Source organism: Scyliorhinus canicula, chromosome 15 (genome assembly GCF_902713615.1).
Source record: "Scyliorhinus canicula chromosome 15, sScyCan1.1, whole genome shotgun sequence".
NCBI classification, from domain to species: domain Eukaryota; kingdom Metazoa; phylum Chordata; class Chondrichthyes; order Carcharhiniformes; family Scyliorhinidae; genus Scyliorhinus; species Scyliorhinus canicula.
This window is the reverse complement of record NC_052160.1, coordinates 31,057,323-31,076,152: the sequence shown is the minus strand read 5'-3', so window position 1 is coordinate 31,076,152 and position 18,830 is coordinate 31,057,323. Positions and strand designations below refer to the sequence as shown.

Here is an 18,830-nt window from a genome sequence, read left to right as displayed (position 1 = left end):
CAGTCAGTTCTTTCCTTAGCAGAAGCACATTACTGGCTCCTGTTCAAGTTTCCTTCTCATCAGCTAATCTCTCTTGTCTCACAGTTTTCTCAGTAAAATTAGTCCTTGGTCAGAATTCTCCCATCGTTGCAATTCACTTTTCCCGTTGGCAGCACACCTCTGCCCACGGCTTTCCTGGCGGTGTAGAGTGGTTACAATGGGAGTTCCTATTGACAAGCAGTGGGAACAGAGAATCCCGCTGCCAGCGAATGGCACACAGCCGAGAAACAGGCACCTTGTCTCCTGGTTTGAGGTGACTAGTCAGTGAACCAATAAAAGATTGAGGGCATAGAGTTAGAACATAGAACATAGAACAGTACAGCACAGAACAGGCCCTTCGGCCCTCGATGTTGTGCCGAGCAATGATCATCCTACTTAACCCACGTAACCGGTATACCCGTAACCCAACAATCCCCCCATTAACCTTACACTACGGGCAATTTAGCATGGCCAATCCACCTAACCCGCACATCTTTGGACTGTGGGAGGAAACCGGAGCACCCGGAGGAAACCCACGCGCACACGGGGAGGACGTGCAGACTCCGCACAGACAGTGACCCAGCCGGGAATCGAACCTGGGACCCTGGAGCTGTGAAGCATTGATGCTAACCACCATGCTACCGTGAGGCCCCTAGTTGTAGGAGAATGTAACTACAAGAGCAAATTCATGCAATATTGCGAAGGTTGAGGTCACACAACTCACAAACAAGAGGGAAGAAATGTGTGATTATACTCTGACTGAGGATATGGAACTATAAAATGACTGACTATAGAAAGCATGCATGCTTGACCAATCGTAATACAACTGAGCTGAAAAACATTGGAAAACAGTGTGACCGTAAAACATAGCCTGCAAATCAGAAGCACAGTTGTAGGAGTAAGAGAATGACCATAACCATGGGAAGAAGCATAAAAAACAGTGGGCGAGAGTGACCACAGCCATGGAACAGAATGTAAAGCCAGGAACAGAAAATTATGCTTTCTGAGCAAACAAGTAAATATCGAACTAAACAGCAACTCAGTTTTTCCCAGTGGGCAGTGTGTTAAAGTAGAGTGGGAAGAGAGACTGAAACTGGTTGCCTTTATCTGCTCCTCCTCAATATTTAATAAAGCTTGGAATATGGCTATGGAAGTGAGGCAGAGGAATGGTCCGATTAGCTTTTAAACACACCACCAGCCAAGGAAACTGAAAGTGTGAGCCTAGGCAGTGAAGCTTGGCAAGCAATGAGATTGTGGTAAGTATTAGAAGCAAAAAACATAATTCAGCATCAGTCATTGGGTGGGTCAGAAGTAGAAATCTGGCTGATTTTACCCCTATTATGCCCTAGCCAGAGATGCTGAAATTAGTTACAGAGAGCAACTAAAATCACTCAACTACTAGAACGAATAACTGAATTCATGGAGCATCTCAAATTTATCAGTTTTTCTGACTGGAAAATGTTTGTATCAGTCTGGAGGAGGAGAGGTCTCCATTACAGTTTGGGCTCTGTTACAGAACCCCATTCAAAGAGATTTAAAAATCGCTTCTATGCAGCTCAAAAAGACTGCTGGAGGAGAATGCAAGAAACTGTCCACTAAAGAAGGGATCCTCATCTCTTTGCTCAGACTATTGCTATTTATCAATTTATAGACTCCTACCATGTGAGGAGGGCCAGCAGTGTTAACCAATTATTTAATTTTCTACAGCGTCGTGTTAATTTTTGTAACAACCGATTGTTGGATGAGATGCAACGAGTAAAGGCCACAAAATGAAAAACAATAATAGGGCAAGTATACATACCAAAAGACATTTGTTTCCACAATGTTATATCTATTTTAGCATACTAACTTATTTACAGATTTTCAGGGGAATAGGATCAAATCAACTAACAAAATGCTCCTGAATTAAACCGAACACTGATGGTCAAAACAATTCATTCCATCACACAGAGGTGCAACCAAACATCAAGGGCTGGGGATAGCACTTGCCTGAGCCAAACAGTCCCAATAATCTGCTTGATTCATTATGTAAATATATTTTGGAGCAGGAGTATTAGGTGGAACAGGGTAGAATATTCTGCTTAGCACCAGCAAATAAATGGCAGAATAACTGCAGAAATTACTGGAACCCAGTTTCATAATTTGGAGAAGGGAAATCATTACACAAATATATCCTCCTTCCCTGCATCTTGCTGACCAATGGTTGCACCCATGCATGTTTAACCACCGTTCTTGCCCTAGATTTCTTGTCAATGATTCAGCAATAAGTTGCATTTATACAGCGCCTTTAACTTAAAATGATCCAAGGTGCTCCACAGAAGCTTAATCAGATAAAAACTGACACCAACACAACAATGAGGTGTTCAAAACTTTTTGACGATCTGGATCTTAAATGTTTCTCCGTTCTTTCTTGTTCTTTCATGTTAAAGAATGATATGCCCACTTATTTCAATTATAATGGTCTGTTTCACCTGAAAAAATGAGTAGACGATGTCCCTACAGAGCACACTTTGGTCTGTTAACAAAGGAAGGAGGAATTTAGAGATGGGAATGCAATAAATTGCTGAAAGAATTTGACACCATGAGTGTGAGCAGTGTAAATGTCAAACAAGCTGCTACTGATTGATAATAGGCTGGTACCATTTCTATCACATACAAAAAAAGATTAATTTGTGTTACACATACCAAAGAACTTTGTTGTCTTCATATAGACGATAATTATCACAAAATAACATCACGTTTCATACTCAATGATCCTTTTGAACATAACATCATGCTATTAGGTTTTGGATGCAATCAATACCTACAGATTTGTAAACAAACAGGAAGGCTGCTTTGTTTCTGTAACAAAAGGTCCATGTAGAATATAGCAGCTTCAAATTTTGGAAGTTCCTCAGAGGGAGATCAGTGACTCCAGTAGATACCTTCTTCGTTTCTGTTTCAACATAGTTCAGGTGACTGAATAATGTGCAAGTATTCCTAAAGTCTGAAGGTACACAGAGCATCAACACTGCAGAATAATTATCTCTTGCCCCCTGTTTTTACCTTCATCAGTGAGATTCCTGGACAATCGCAAAGACTCCCCTCAATCCATAAAACGCGAATCCTAAAGAACTGTAAGTAGAAATTAATTTCAGGTGCTGTGTAAAATGGGTGATCAATGGATCTGAGTATCAGGCACTGTGAATAAAGGGCTGATCCAATAATGTCCATTTTGCACCACCGGCCGAGACAGATTTCTTTTCCAAAATATTTGCTCCTCTCCCTTCACCTTTTGATTTTAACACAAAGGTTTTGTCTTTGGTAAGATGAGAAAATAGATTCCTCTTCTGGCCAATATATTTTGGTCTTGTGTGCTTGGTGGAGGTTTGGTCGCACCATAATCCTAAACTGAAGAAAGAGTGATGTGGACATCAGTCACTGATATAGCTCATCCACCATCTCATACTGCTGTCGCTTTACCATACTGCACTAATAAGGGGGAATACTCTTTAATACGAACACATAATATTCCCTTGGTCCATGGATTCTGTAGGGAAAGTGGCAAAAAGTCATCCTGTAACCATTTCTCTGTGTTATCCATGGATAACACCAGGCCAAAGTGATGGAGCTGGTCGTCTCTATAAAACTGGGCGTCTTTGTCTCCACTCATTTTCATTGCTGTCTCATTTGTTTCCCTTATCACCAGCTTAACAATCTCTTGTGCTGATGTACTGCCTGTGACATGAAGCTAGAATTGGAGAAATAAAGCTGATTAGGAACAAGAAGGGTTGAAATGAGGTGCTGCTTAAATGCATTTAAAAATGTCTCAATCAAGGATAAGTACAAAAAACAAAATACATAGAACATAGAACATTACAGCGCAGTACAGGCCCTTCAGCCCTCGATGTTGCGCCGTCCTATGAAACCCTTCTAAAGTCCCTCTACACTATTCCCTTATAGTCCATATGCCTATCCAATGACCATTTGAATGCGTTTAGTGTTGGCGAGTTCACTACTGTTGCAGGTAGGGCATTCCATGCCCTTACTACTCTCTGAGTAAAGAACCTACCTCTGACATCTGTCCTATATCTATCTCCCCTCAATTTAAAGCTATGTCCCCTCGTGCTGGACATCACCATCTGAGGAAAAAGGCTCTCAATGTCCACCCTATCTAATCCTCTGATCATCTTGTATGCCTCAATTAAGTCACCTCTTAACCTTCTCTCTAACGAAAACAGCCTCAAGTCGTTCAGCCTTTCCTCATATGATCTTCCCTCCATACCCGGCAACATCCTTGTAAATCTCCTCTGTACCCTTTCCAATGCTTCCACATCCTTCCTATAATGTGGCGACCAGAACTGCACGCAATACTCCAAATGCGGCCGCACCAGAGTTTTGTACAACTGCAACATGACCTCATGGCTCTGAAACTCAATTCCTCTACCAATAAAAGCTAACACACCGTACGTCTTCTTAACAACCCTCTCAACCTGGGTGGCAACTTTCAGAGATCTATGGACATGGACACCGAGATCTCTCTGCTCGTCCACACTACCAAGAATCTTACCATTAGCCCAGTACTCTGTCTTCCTGTTATTCCTTCCAAAATGAATCACCTCACACTTTTCTGCATTAAACTCCATTTGCCACCTGTCAGCCCAGCTCTGCAGCTTATCTATGTCCCTCTGTAACTTGTAACATCCTTCTGCACTGTCCACAACTCCACCGACTTTAGTGTCATTTGCAAATTTACTCACCCATCCTTCTACGCCCTCCTCCAGGTCATTTATTAAAATGATAAACAGCAGCGGCCCCAAAACAGATCCTTATGGTACACCACTAGTAACTGGACACCAGTCAGAACATTTCACATCAACCACCACCCTTTGTCTTCTATCAGCTAGCCAATTTCTGATCCAAACTGCTAAATCACCCTGAATCCCATGCCTCTGTATTTTCTGCAATAGCCTACCGTGGGGAACCTTATCAAATGCTTTACTGAAACCCATATACACCACATCAACTGCTTTACCCTCATCCACCTGTTTGGTCACCTTCTCAAAGAACTCAATGAGGTTTGTGAGGCACGACCTACCCTACTATGGATGCTGGAATCGGATATAAAAACAGAAAATGTTGGAAATGCTCAGGAGGTCCAACAAATTAATGGGAAGATAAACAGAGTTAAAGTTTCACGTCAATGAACATTTGTCAGGACTGAAAGACCATTGAAAGGTTAACTCTGTTTCGCCACAAATGCTGATAAACGTCATGAATATTTCTAGCATTTTTCTGCTCGTCTATCAAGATTAAGTAACCTCGGGGGAGTATAATTTCCAAAAGAGAAAAGTCTGTGGCTAAATTACCACAACAATCGCAAAACCCAATCGCAATAGCAAAGACCCCCCCCCCACCCCAATTACCATAGCAGCAAACCCTCGCCCCAATAACTGCAGCATAACACCTCCACCCCAATCACCAAAATAACGACTCCCCCAATGACAACAAATTCACAGCCCAATCACCACTTCAAACCCCCACCCCAATCACCACAGGAGCAACCATCCATCGCAATAATGCAAGGATCCACCTACTTAAACCTGGTTTCCCATGCATATTCTCTTTATCTTTCTGTTAATCTTTGCTATTAGTGATAGGGGCAGTGTTACTGCAGGACAACGATACTGACATAGAGAGGCCTGTGGGGTATTCCACTATTGAGAAGGAAGCCTAGGCTTTGCTCCCTGCCCTGCAACACTTCGAATTGTATGTCCGCCAGGACAATTCCCAGAGATTGGTTTACAGTGATCACAACCCACTGGCATTCATAGAGATGTTCAAGACCAGGAACACAAGACTATTTTGTTAGAGTTTGCTGTTGCAACAGTTCAATGTGATAATTAAATATATTATAGGAAAGGATAATGATATAGCTGATCCTCTATCACATGTTTAGAATTTATTTGATTACTAATGTATGCAGGGTAAAAGGACGTGTATAATAGGGGTTAGTTTAGATAGGTATGTGTTAGAGTTGTATGTCTTACATACCTGGTAATGAAACGTTTGTGTCCTGACATTTCATTCTTTTAGGGGAGGAGGTATGTAAGGACGAGGGGGGCTGGAATTGATTGTGCTCTCACGCCCAGGGTGTCATGGCAATAGCCACAACTTTCATCTTAATCACAACAGCCCCCACACCAAACCACCAGCACACCAAACCTCCACCCCACCCCAATCACCACACCAAACCTCAATCCCAATCACCACACCAAACCCCCATGACCACATCAAACCACAACAGCCCCCACCCCAATCACCAGAACAAAATATTTTCCTCAATCGTCTGATATAGTTCTGTGTAAACATTTTCTTCTGAGCTTAGGTGTGAGTTTCAAGGGTGTTTTACTCTGTATCTAACCCATGCTATATATGTCCTGTGTGTGTTTGATGGGGCAGTGCATCTAATATGCACTGTACCTACCCTGGGAGTGTTTAAAGTGTTTAATGGGATAATGTAGTGGGAACTTTACTCCATATCTAACTTGCTGTACCTGGCCTGGAGTGCTTAATGAACAGGTGCCACATGGGTGTGAAGCTGCACCATACTGCCGCCCACAGGAAATACTGGCGAGGATTTTATTATAGGCTTCTGAACCCCAATATCGGGACCAAATGGGAGTCCCATATTCACACTTATTGGTTGTGAGACATGCTCAGCAACCGTGTGGGAGGTGGCTTCCTAATTGGTCACCTCCATGTTTGGTGTCCAATTGAGAATGGAGGCAGGTTCTTGATGCTACCAGCTCAATCAGAGGGCTGGCACTTCTGGAACCTTGGTAGTCCCATCGGGAGAAGGGAGCACTGCTGAGGCTGCCAACCTCTTCTGAGTGGGAAGCTGATTCAATCCCTAGCCCATCCTGGAAAATTTCCCTGGAAGTGGGAATGCATCAGGGAATTTATGCAAAGCCCTGCCTCTCCCCTCCCCACTGTACCCACTCCCCTGCCTTAAAGCATGCCATGACTAGAGCAGGAATATTCAGTCAGTTGGATACTGACTTTATACCCAAAGGGATATGTAGAACCAACCAGGTTTTGCAACAAAGATTGATGGGACAGGCATACCTTGACACTTATCTCCTTGGACAAACCTGTGTGGTACTGGGGGTAAACTCTCAAACTCATAGGGTTCAGTTTTTTCCCTTCATAGGGCTGATCTTCTTTCTCCAGAGATTCTTGATGCAACTTAATCCATTCTGTGGAATCCTGGGATTCGGAATGACTTAATTGTCTTGAAGTATCCTCAGAATGAAGAGGAGTGTCCATATTGAAAGGCAAACAGGGCCTATGCCTATTCACACTTGATCCACTGGACTTTTGTTCTGGTGGATATTCATCCATGGATTCAGGTCGTGACCAACATTTCCTCTGAATGTGGAAGGATTGAGTTGGGATGTCAAGGCTGCTCGTTCTGACACAATAGGCCTGCCTTTTTTCTGTGATGTGCAACAGCTCAAGCTGTCTGCTTGGGAGCACAAAGTCACTGTCATAGAGCGCTGTATGCCTTGTGTCCTCATGACTGCTAGTTACTAGTTGTGATTTGAGTTCATGTGCCTGAAGAACATCAGGAGCATTATCACGAAGATTATGGCTCGGTCTTCTATTGCAGTCAGGGGCTGATGAGCAGATGAGATCCACTTCTTTGGGGCTCTGAGCTCTGCTGGAGTCATAGTCACTGTCTGTGGCCAAAAATACCTCTGAAGATCCTTCCTCGTCTGATATCCCATGTGAATCTGGCGGGGAAACAAATACATTCAATGTTTCTGCGAGTCTTGTGGGACTGACTACCCTGGATTACCCAAAGACATGAGTGAAACAGCAGTCAACCAGATTACGCAAGAATAATATTTAGGGATAGAGAAGTCCATTCAATCCATTAAGCATTGCAAATAAAATAACACTTTTTTGTTTAGTTTTGTTTTATAGCTGTTGTTTAAATCTTGTCATCAGAAAAGAAAACGGTCAAAATCCTGGAATGCGAGGACCTCACCTGTTTACAATTTATCTAAATTGCCTGGTATGGAGGGTGCTAGCTATGAAGAAAGGTTGAATAGATTAGGATTGTTTTCGTTGGAAAGACGGAGGTTGAGGGGGGACCTGATTGAGGTATACAAAATTATGAGAGGTATGGACAGGGTGGATAGCAACAAGCTTTTTCCAAGAGTGGGGGTGTCAGTTACAAGGGGTCACGATTTCAAGGTGAGAGGGGGAAAGTTTAAGGGAGATGTGCGTGGAAAGTTTTTTACGCAGAGGGTGGTGGGTGCCTGGAACGCTTTACCAGTGGAGGTGGTAGAGGCGGGCACAATAGCATCATTTAAGAGGCATCTAGACAGGTATATGAATGGGCGGCAACAGAGGGAAGTAGACCTTGGAAAATAGGAGACAGGTTTAGATAAAGGATCTGGATCGGCGCAGGCTGGGAGGGCCAAAGGGCCTGTTCCTGTGCTGTAATTTTCTTTGTTCTTTATGACTTGGATGAAGGGATTCGAGGGATGGTTGCCAAATTTGCGGATAACACAAAGAAAGGTTGGAAAGTAAATTCTGAAGAGAATATAAGGAGGCTACAAAAAGATATAGGTAACTTGTGGGTGGGCAAAGATCTGACAAATGGAATATAATGTGGGAAATTGTCCATTTTGGCAAGAAGGGTAAAACAGAAGCATATTATCTAAACCGTGAAAGATTGTAGAGCTCTGAGGTGAAGTGGGATCTCGTGCATGACTCACAAAAGGCTAGTATACAGGTCCAGCAAGCAAATAGGAAAGCTAATAGAATGTCATCATTTTTGCAATGAGAATTGAATAAAAAAGTAGGGAGATTAAGCTTCAGTTGTGCAGGGCACGAGTGAGACCACATTTGAGGTACTGTGCAAATGGAAGAGTGCAAATGGATTGAAAGCAGTTCAGAGAAGGTTTACCAGACTGATACCTGGAATGGGTGGTTGTCTTATGGGGGAAGATTGGACAGGCTAGGCTTGTATCCGCTGGTGTTTAGGAGGGTAAGAGGCAACTTTATTGAAACATATCAGGTGCTGAGGCGTCTTGACAGGGTGGATGTGGACAGCATGTTTCCTCTTATGGGAGAATGGAGAACTACGGGTCACTGTTTAAAAATAGGTGGTCGCCCATTTAAGGTGGAGATGCGGCAACATAAGGACAGAACCACTGCAGAAATGGCACAAGTACAGTTTGGTGCCTGATCTGTGTTGTAGTAGGTGATTTCTGACAAGGCTGCACTGGAGAACCACAATTGGCCTCAGGTGGGATAATAAATCAACAACCATCCTTTTCCTGATCACCATCCAGTGCCTTGTATGTAAAGTACACGTATGGATGTTCAGTGAGGAAAGTGACAGGCTCAATGATGCTTAGTAATGAAATTTAACCTGTTATCATTCACTGTATTATGGTTCACATGAAAAATGGCCATTCATGTAAGATATCACAGGCTGCTGGTGCAGGCAGATCCTGTACAGACAGTGGTTCAGGGAAGAATGTGGTGCCAAGAAGTTCCATCAGCTCACCGACATGGGAATTGTGAAATTGGATGGGCCAATTAGGATGAGTGAGCTTTTATTTAATCACAGATCGGAGTAATAGATTGAAATAACCTCTTTAAAAGTTTGAAAAAACATTCAGATTTAATGTTTTAATCATTGACTAGGGTTTTCTGTGCCCAGTGCTGTATCTTACCGAACTTACCAGGGGGATGTTTGCGACTTGTCTCTGGGGAAGGGGTTGGGGATGGTAAGAAATCTAGGTTGGATGAAATGGATTGCAGATTGTCCTTTTTTATATCTGTGGTGAAATCCATCAGCCAGGTCAATGGAATACCCCCTGGAGGTTGCTTGTACCTTGCGTACTGTAGAACATCCATTATCCAGCGCATCTCCCGCCAGATCTCTTCCATTTGCTGAAAAACATCAGGGGTTAATAATCAGATAGCATGTTATATCTCAAATAAACAAGTTCCAGAAAGCTATACTGTACATCATCACTCAATAAACATCCAGGAATAAGCATACTGTCTGTTTTAGTTCACATTTGTGAATCAACTAAGGGATGTTTATGCTGAGGAATGAAATACATTTCAATTCAGGCTCCAGTGCCTGCATTAAATAGTCTCTGATCAGGTACAGCATGAATTAGGTGCATGGACCAGCGTAATGGCTCCCTCTACACAAATGCTATCAATGTATACGATCTTCAAGTTAAGAAGTCATTACATCACTTTTTTACTTCCAAGAATAGAAGCAGATTGCCAACTGATGCAAAATGATGGACAGTTTGTGTACTGGACCGTGGCAGTGAGACAGTCCAAACCTATTTATGTCAGACTCTCCCAGCCAGAAGACAGAAGAAGCTTTCATTGCACCAGTCTGGCCAGGGTTTGCTGCCCAAATACCTACAATTTACCTGATATTTTAAAGGACATTTTCAAGAGATATTCTCATAAGCACTGGGACTGCCAGCAAAATGTACTTTACACTTTAAAAAATCTTGCTTCAAAAAGACACCAGGAATCCTGGAGTGTTTTTATCCTCTAGAATTTAATGCTCTTAGGACATTAATAAACTTAGGATTTTTTTTAAGATGAGCACAGATTTAAAGAGATACCATCGTCCCAGAATGTTATGGCTTGGTCAGTCAGCATAATCCAATGTGTGAGCAGTAATTTGTTCCATTTAGCAGATTCTCAACAAACTGTGATTTTTAAATTTATTGGCAGAACATGTTGGATGGTATTGATATAGGGAGGTCATTTTAAGTTGTTGCCATTGAATTATTCACCAGTTTTCCTTTCACAAGGGAACAAAAGTCATCAATTAATGCAGCACCAAGCCTAAATCTCTGTCTGTCCTCAGTTAAATATCCAGGGCAGTCACTTATGAAAGATGAGGGTTGATCTATGTACCTTAGTTGTACTGATGCAACAATGATTGGACATTAGAATTCTGCTCACCTGAATAAAGTCCTGAACTTGCTGATGCCTCTGTTTAGCTGCTACTACCTCTGAGTCAGAAAATGCCTCCCTCAGTGCCTGCTGAGAGAGGAGCAAATCCAACTCTAGCAGTGCTGACACTTGGCAATACTGGTTGATGAACGCCTTGTCATAGGTGAAGAAGTGAACTGAAAAACATAAAACAGGTTATTACACTCAGCTTTATTAATACTGATAGAGTGGATTTTACTGCAATATGTCAACACTCCGAGATGGTTCAAAACGCCAAGCTTCTAGTACCGACTCTTCAATCTTGTAAACTGAGGTTCAGGCTTGCTCACCAGATATTGGCACAATTTCAGTAAAAATTAGGTAAAAGTATTACACTTTTCTTAGAATAAACTCCAGAAGAATTGACAAGAAAAATCCATTGAAGGGAAATGTACAATTTATGGACTCTTAATACATCAGTCACATTAACGTTTCAGTGTCTCAGCCATTTATCCAGTTTTCTGCCAAGGTCTGTTTCAATAGTATAAGAACGTTTATTGTCAAAGCTACTATATTGAAAAAAACATGTGACATGTTGTTACTATAATTCTGTGTTAACCAATTTGTTTTCTTGTGGAACGTTGAGTTGAACTACTGCAGTTGAGTGTCAGTAATACTGACAGCCAAGGGGTGTCTGTGTTACAGTGTTGAGATTAAACTGTATCCACTGCTGATTTAGAGGGAAGTGTTTTCCTGGAGCTTGTCATACAGAGAAATATAGGGCGCAATCTACCTGAATGGGAAGAGAGTCCCGAACGAGTGCATTTAACTGGGTGTTTCCCGGCGCTCGGAGTGCTGAGAAACCGAACGCTGTTGAACGGGACTCGCACAATCTACTCGCAAGGGAAAAGAGTCCCATAACGAGGGGGTTTTAAAAAAATAAATAAATAAATTTAGAGTACCCAATTCTTTTTTTTTCAAATTAAGGAGCAATTTAGCATGACCAATCCACCTACTCTGCACATCTTTGGGTTGTGGGGGTGAGACCCACGCAGACACGGGGAGAATGTGCAAACTCCACACGGACAGTGACCCGGGGCCGGGATCGAACCCGGGTCCTCGGCACCATGAGATAGCAGTGTAACCACTGCGCCACCATGCCACCCAGATAACGAGCAAATTTAACTGGGTATTTCCCAGTGCTCGAATCTCCGAGAAACACCACGCTATCGATCGGGAGTCTGGGTGCTACCTACCTGAATGGAAACAGAGTCCCATAGCAAGCGCGTTTAGCCGGGTGTTTCCCGGCACTTGGGAGTGCTGAGAAACCCAACGCTATTGAACGGGGCTCTGTTCCCATTCGGGTAGATGCTGGGCCTCAGCAAGGAACTCCCCGACGAGGCCACACTTAGTCTGTTTTCTGCGCTGAGGAACTCCGCTTGCCTCCAAAGCAACCTCCGAGCACCCTGTGCAGGGCACCCCTGGGCCCGATCCCTGTCATGGGAAATATGCCACTTGGCACTGTGGCACTGCCAGCTTGGCACCCTGCAGTGCCCCCAGACAGCTGGCAGAATACCTGGGCACACTGGCCATGCCAGATTGGCACCCTGGTGGCACTCAGGGTGCCAGGTCGGCAGTGCCAAGGTGCCCAGGTGGCACCAGCACTGCTAAAAAGTGATCTGCCCACAATGGACGGGATTCGCATCACGACGTCTTACGAGATTGTGCTAGATCTCGCGAGATGAGCCGGGTAGATCCCAGAAGAGGGATCTTCCGCCTCATCGCGCCACACCTGATTTCGGGTGGAATATGACCAGAAGATCACGGCCATAGATTCTGGCTCTGAACAATAATTTTTTAAAAGGCTACTTTGAATTGTGGCCATATAAATTTAATTCTATAAGGGTCATAGAGTCTTACAGCATCGAACATAGAACAGTACAGCACAGAACAGGCCCTTCGGCTCTCGATGTTGTGCCGAGCAATGATCACCCTACTCAAACCCACGTATCCACCCTATACCCGCAACCCAGCAACTCCCCCCCCTCTCCCCCCCCCCCCCCCCTCCTTAACCTTACTATTAGGACACTACGGGCAATTTAGCATGGCCAATCCACCTAACCCGCACATCTTTAGACTGTGGGAGGAAACCGGAGCACCCGGAGGAAACCCACGCACACACGGGGAGGACGTGCAGACTCCGCACAGACAGTGACCCAGCCGGGAATCGAACCTGGGACCCTGGAGCTGTGAAGCATTTATGCTAACCACCATGCTACCGTGCTGCCCTAAGGAAGTCATTTGTCCATATGAGTTTATGCTAGCTCTCTGTAAAGCAATATAATCTGCCCATTTCCCTATTCTATCCCTGTAGCACTGTAAATGTATTCCTCAAGTACCCGTCCAATTTCCTTTTGAGACCATTAATTGTCTCCACTTGAAGGCAGTGCGTTCCAAATCATTACCACTCTCTATGTAAAAATAAGTTCTCACATCTCTTGTCTATAACCGTAGTCCCCTAGTCCTTGAAGCATCAGCTGATGGGAACAGCTTTACTTTGTCTACTTAATCTAAATCTGTCATAATCTATTTTTCCTTTATCAAATCATCCCTCAATCGCCTTTGCTTTTAGAACAAGCCCAGTTTCTCCAACCTCGCCTTGTAGCTAAAATCCTTCATCCCCCAGAACCATTCTGATACATCTCCTCAGCACCCCAAGGATCTTCATATCCTTCCTCAATTGTGGTGACCAGAAATGGATGCAATAATGTAGTTGTGGCCTAACCAGAGCTATATGAAGGTTCAGCAAAGCATCCCTGTTTTTTTATTCAATGCCTCTCTATATGAAGTCCAAGATCCCAGATGCTGTGCTAACTACTCTCTCAATATGTCCTGCCACCTTTAAGGATCTATACACAAACAGCCCCAGGTCTCTTTTCTTGCACAACCTTTAGAACTGCACCATTAAATATATACTGCCTCACCCTACCCCTTCTGCCAAATTGCATTACCTCACAACTCTCTATATTAAATTCCATTGCCACTTGTCTAAGATTATGCTATTCTATGTCCCTTTGGTGTCCATTTGTGTCATCCTCATCTTTTACCCTACCTCCAAATTTGGTATCAACGATAAACTTTAGAAATCTTACCCTGTACTCTAATATCCAAGTCCTCTATCAAAAAAACAGTGGTCCTAATATAAAATCTTGGAAAACATCACTGTCTAAAATCCTTCAGTCTGAAAAATGACCGTGGCTCACCTTTTTCTGTCCTTTAGCCATTTTTCTTTTATCCAGTGATCCTCTTATTCCATGAGCAACAATTTTGTTAACCAGCCTTTTAAGCGGTACTTCATCAAGCAATTTCTTAAATTTCATATAGACAACATTCACTGCATTTTCTTCGTTAATCTTCTCTGTTATTCATTTTAAAACTCAATTCGATTAGTCAAGCATGATCTGCCATTTACAAATCTGTGCTGGCTTGCCTCAATAACTCAAAGTGCTCCAAATGCTTGTTGACTTTTCCTCCTGATTATTACTTCTAAAACCTTGCTCACTACTGGTGTTAAACTGATTGGGAATGCACTTTACAACGTTTCTTGAACATAGTTGTTAAATTTGCCACTCTCCAATCCTCTGGAACCTCCCTGTATCTAGGGAAGATTGGAAGATTATGGTAAGCCCTTTCACTATCTCCAGCCTCATTTCCTTTAGCAACTTGGGATGCAAGTAATCTGGACCAAGTGACTTAATTCTGAACATATAGTCAGCCCTCCCATTATTTCCTTCCTCTCAGTTTTCACTACTACAATTAATTCCACAATTTCGGCTTCTACTGATATTTTTTCAGCATTCTTTTTTTCAGTAAGTACTGATACAAAGCACTCATTAAATGCTCTAATCTTCCTCTGTGCCTCATAGCAACTGCTTTGTCTCGAATAAGCCCCACTTGGTCTCTTACTACCGCTTATTATTTATATGCAGATATAGGATTTGGGGGCTTTTTTAAATGTTAGCTGTCATTCTCTTCTCATTATTTCCTTGCCAGTCTTATTTTATTCTTAATTTTCTCTCTCAAAATACCATATTTGTATGATAGCAACATATCAGTATTACCCCATGTACAGGTTAGACAATTAACAAGCCAATTACAGGGGAGAAATGTGGAATATTTCTGAATTCAAATATGGAGTGCATACTTATAATAGTGGAGGATAACACAAACAGACATTCTTTGGAGCAAAGAACTCAAATATGCATAGAAGCAAAAAAATAAGGCTGTGGGTTTTTGAAATAATGAACTTGATATCAATCAGTTACAAGACATGGCAGAACATTCTGCTTTTACACCAAAGTTAAGGCATTGGCAGCAGCATGCCACATTGAAATGTGAAGCCAAGAAAAATTGTCAAAGATATATGGAAGATTTATCTTAAAGTTCATTGGAGTAGTGTCCTAGGCCCAACCATCTTCAGCTGTTTCATCAATGACCTTCCCTCCATCATAAGGTTGGAAGTGGGGATGTTTGCATAATTGTCTGCACCCTTCATGACTCATCAGATAATCAAACAGTCCATGTCCATATGCAGCAAGAGCTGAACAATATTCAAGCTTGAGCTGATAAGTGGCAAGTAACATTTGTGCCACACAAGTGCCAGGCAAAGACCATCTTCAAAAGAGAGAGTCTAACCATCACTCCTTGACCTTCAATGGCATTTCCATTGCTGAATCTCGCACAATCAACATCCTAAGAGGCACCATTGACCAGAAACTGAACTGTGCCAGTCAAATAAATACTGTGGGCAGGATTCTCTGTTTCAGAAAACCTGGGGTGACGGTGGGCGGTCAGTGGGGTGCGCATGAAGATGGCTGCCTTGCAGGCCATGGCAATTGCGGTTCATGTCTGGGCGCCCCAGTCCCTTGGGGGGGTCAACCCCCCCCCCCCCCCCCCGCTGCCCCCACTGGGCCTGGTAGACCCCCCTGCACCGGCCAGCTCACGGTCCTGCCTCTGCATGTCCTACCTCCTCTCTCTCTTTCATTGGCCACGGGGCCTGTTTCCCGATTTTATTTTTTAAACGACAAGTGAAACACGGCTTCGGTAATTCCTCCCGGTGGAGGCCGAGCATTGCGGAGGCCCTGGAGAATACCAGGTTAGGCCTGCTAATGGTATGTGGACAGCTTTTACTGCACTTGTGGAGTAGAATGCATTGACGCTACTGCTGAGGCACCAGAGCATGGCATTCTGGCAGGCGCCGGGCACTGGTCATGATTTTGGCTTCACGACTGAATCTCCATCCAATCGCCTTTGCCAATTTCAGCGTCGGCCGAAGGAGAATCCAACCCTGTGGCTAGAAAGATAGGGCAGAGGTTGAGAATTCTGCAGAGAGTAACTCACCCATGATTCTTCAGAGCATGCCCACCATCGAAAAGGTACAATTCAGGAGTGGGATGGAATACTGTCCATTTGCCTGAATGGGTGTAGCTCGTACAACAATCAAGAAGCTCGTCACTATCCAGGACAAAGCAACCCGCTTGACTAGCACCCGATCCACCAACTTCAGCATTCATTCCTTCCACTGTCAATGCAAAATGGTACAGTGTGTACCATCAGTGGGCAGCACAATGGTTAGCACAGTTGCTTCACAGCTCCAGGGTCCCAGGTTCGATTCCCAGCTTGGGTCACTGTCTGCCCAGAGTCTGCACGTTTTCCCCGTGTCTGCGTGGGTTTCCTCTGGATGCTCCGGTTTTTTCCCACAGTCCAAAGATGTGCTTGAAAGGTGGATTGTTCATGCTAAATTGCCCTTAGTGTCCAAAAAAAGTTTGGGTGGGGTTACAGGGATAGGTTGGAAGTGTGGGCTTAAGTGGTGTGTTCTTTCCAAGGGCCAGTGCAGACCCGATGGGTCCAATGACCTCCTTCTGCACTGTAAATTCTATGATCTACAGGATGTACTGCAGCAACTCTCGAACACTTCTTTGAATGCACTGGCTTTGACCACGACCAACTAAAAGACAAGGGCAGCAGATGCATTGGGACGCCACCACCTGCAACCTCCCCTCCACATCACACACCATCCTGACTTTGAAATACGTCCTTCAGTATCACTGGGTCAAAATCCTGGAACTCCCTGCCTAACAGCACTGTTGGTGTTCCTATGACACATGGACTGCAGTGGTTCAAAAAAGCTGCACACCACCACCTTCACGAGGGCAATTGGGGATGCGCAATATATGCTGGCTTAGCCAACAACACTCTCATCCCATTAGCGAATAAAACAAATACCATGAAAAAGCATAAAATGCCCTGAGAGAGCCTCAATTGCCCTACTAACTGTAACAAACATTCTACAATCAATAGTAAAAATATAGAATGAGACAAAACATCTTCACTGCATTACCACATACCTTTAGACTTGTAACAAATACCCTTACAGCAGTAATAAACACCTTACAGAAGCATTAAGCACCCTTGCATCGGTACTAAACACCCTTACAGCAGAAACAGACACCGATATCAGTAATAAGCACCTTTACAGTAGTAATAGGCTCACTTGGATGTAAACAGGATGACCACAGCAGAATTCTCAGGCACATCAAGAAAATACCTGGGGGGAGGGGATAGCTGGTATTTGAGAATGTGACATCCCATAAATATTGGTGAGGAAGTCATATAAGGATTTGCAATGGGAGTAAATTTACAGACAATTTAAGATGCCTATACCTTAAACAAGGGACAAAATTCTCCGTTTGGGCGACTTAATTGTTCATGCCGGAACTCAATTGCGTGTGGCTCGAGTTCACATTGGGGGTGCTAATTGTGAAGCAATTCAGGGCATGCTAAAGGACCAGCACTCTGCTGGGTGTGGACCTCGGTTTTAAATGGACGCCCAATTGCGGTTTGGGATTTCGGCGATGCGAGGCGGAGAACTTCGCCCAAGTAATTAGTTTAAAAAGTTGATTAAATACATGAACTATAACTAAGGTATATAGGGTTGGCAATGTAGGTGGTGTGCTGCAAATGCAATTATGATTTATTGGCAGGACAAAAGAACTGGTGCATTCCTATAGACTTGTAGTACCCAACTGAACTGGTATATTCCAGTTTTGGTTTATATACTTACATGGTGGGGAGATCGTGGAAATGTCACTGAACTAACGATCCAGAGACCCAGACTAATGTTCTGGTGACAAGGGTTCAAATGCCCACCAGCTAGTGGAATTTGGATTCAAGTAATAATCTAGAATTGAAAAGCTAATCTCAGTTATAGTCATTGTGAAACCATTGTTGATTGTCATAAAAAACCATCACTAATGCACTTGGAAAATCTCCCATCCTTGCCTTGACTGGCCTACACATAATTCCAGATGACTCTTAACTGCCCTCTGAATTGCCTACCAAACTACCCATTTCAATGGTGATTAGCTATGGCCAAGAAATGCTGGCCTTGCAAGTGACGCCCATATCCCATGAAAGAATAAAGGATCTACATACACAACTCGCCACAAGAGGTTGCTATTATGCTCCTTCCTCCTCACTGAAAAAGTTATACAATGTTTAAATTCTATACAATTTATATACATAGTTTGTTTTTCATTTATTTACAAATCCAAGTTAAACACTGATTTCCAATTCCTAAGAGGATAACTCCTTTCTTGATCCAAACTTCCAGAACTTGGGGAAAGACCATGACCCATCTGGGTCTGAGTCTGAGGAGAAGTTTCTCCAACAGAAATTATTTTGCCCTTGACTTTCAATTAAAATTTCCATTTTATCAGACATGTCTGTCTGACTCAGGCTTGGGTCTGAACTGGTTTCAGGAACAACTCATGCAGGAG

At 43.3% G+C, this 18,830-nt stretch overlaps 1 protein-coding gene and 1 long non-coding RNA gene across 4 annotated transcripts in view; one reads left to right on the top strand and one right to left on the bottom strand.

Moving 5' to 3' along the window:
• Nucleotides 1–1,805, top strand: part of LOC119978399 — an 80,506-nt gene extending 78,701 nt beyond the window's left edge. The window contains exon 3 of the long non-coding RNA XR_005463437.1: nucleotides 1,726–1,805. This is a non-coding gene — a long non-coding RNA (uncharacterized LOC119978399). The remainder of the gene's footprint in view (nucleotides 1–1,725) is intronic.
• Nucleotides 571–18,830, bottom strand: part of LOC119978398 (ankyrin repeat and fibronectin type-III domain-containing protein 1-like) — a 1,132,713-nt gene continuing 1,114,453 nt past the window's right edge. For all 3 annotated transcript variants that reach the window (XM_038820019.1, XM_038820020.1, XM_038820021.1), the window contains 4 exons: nucleotides 11,023–11,189; nucleotides 9,762–9,972; nucleotides 7,126–7,793; nucleotides 571–3,748 (listed from right to left, as the gene is read on the bottom strand). In XM_038820019.1, the coding sequence (XP_038675947.1) occupies nucleotides 3,461–3,748; nucleotides 7,126–7,793; nucleotides 9,762–9,972; nucleotides 11,023–11,189 (1,334 nt within the window). In that variant the 3' untranslated portion in view covers nucleotides 571–3,460. The remainder of the gene's footprint in view (nucleotides 3,749–7,125; nucleotides 7,794–9,761; nucleotides 9,973–11,022; nucleotides 11,190–18,830) is intronic.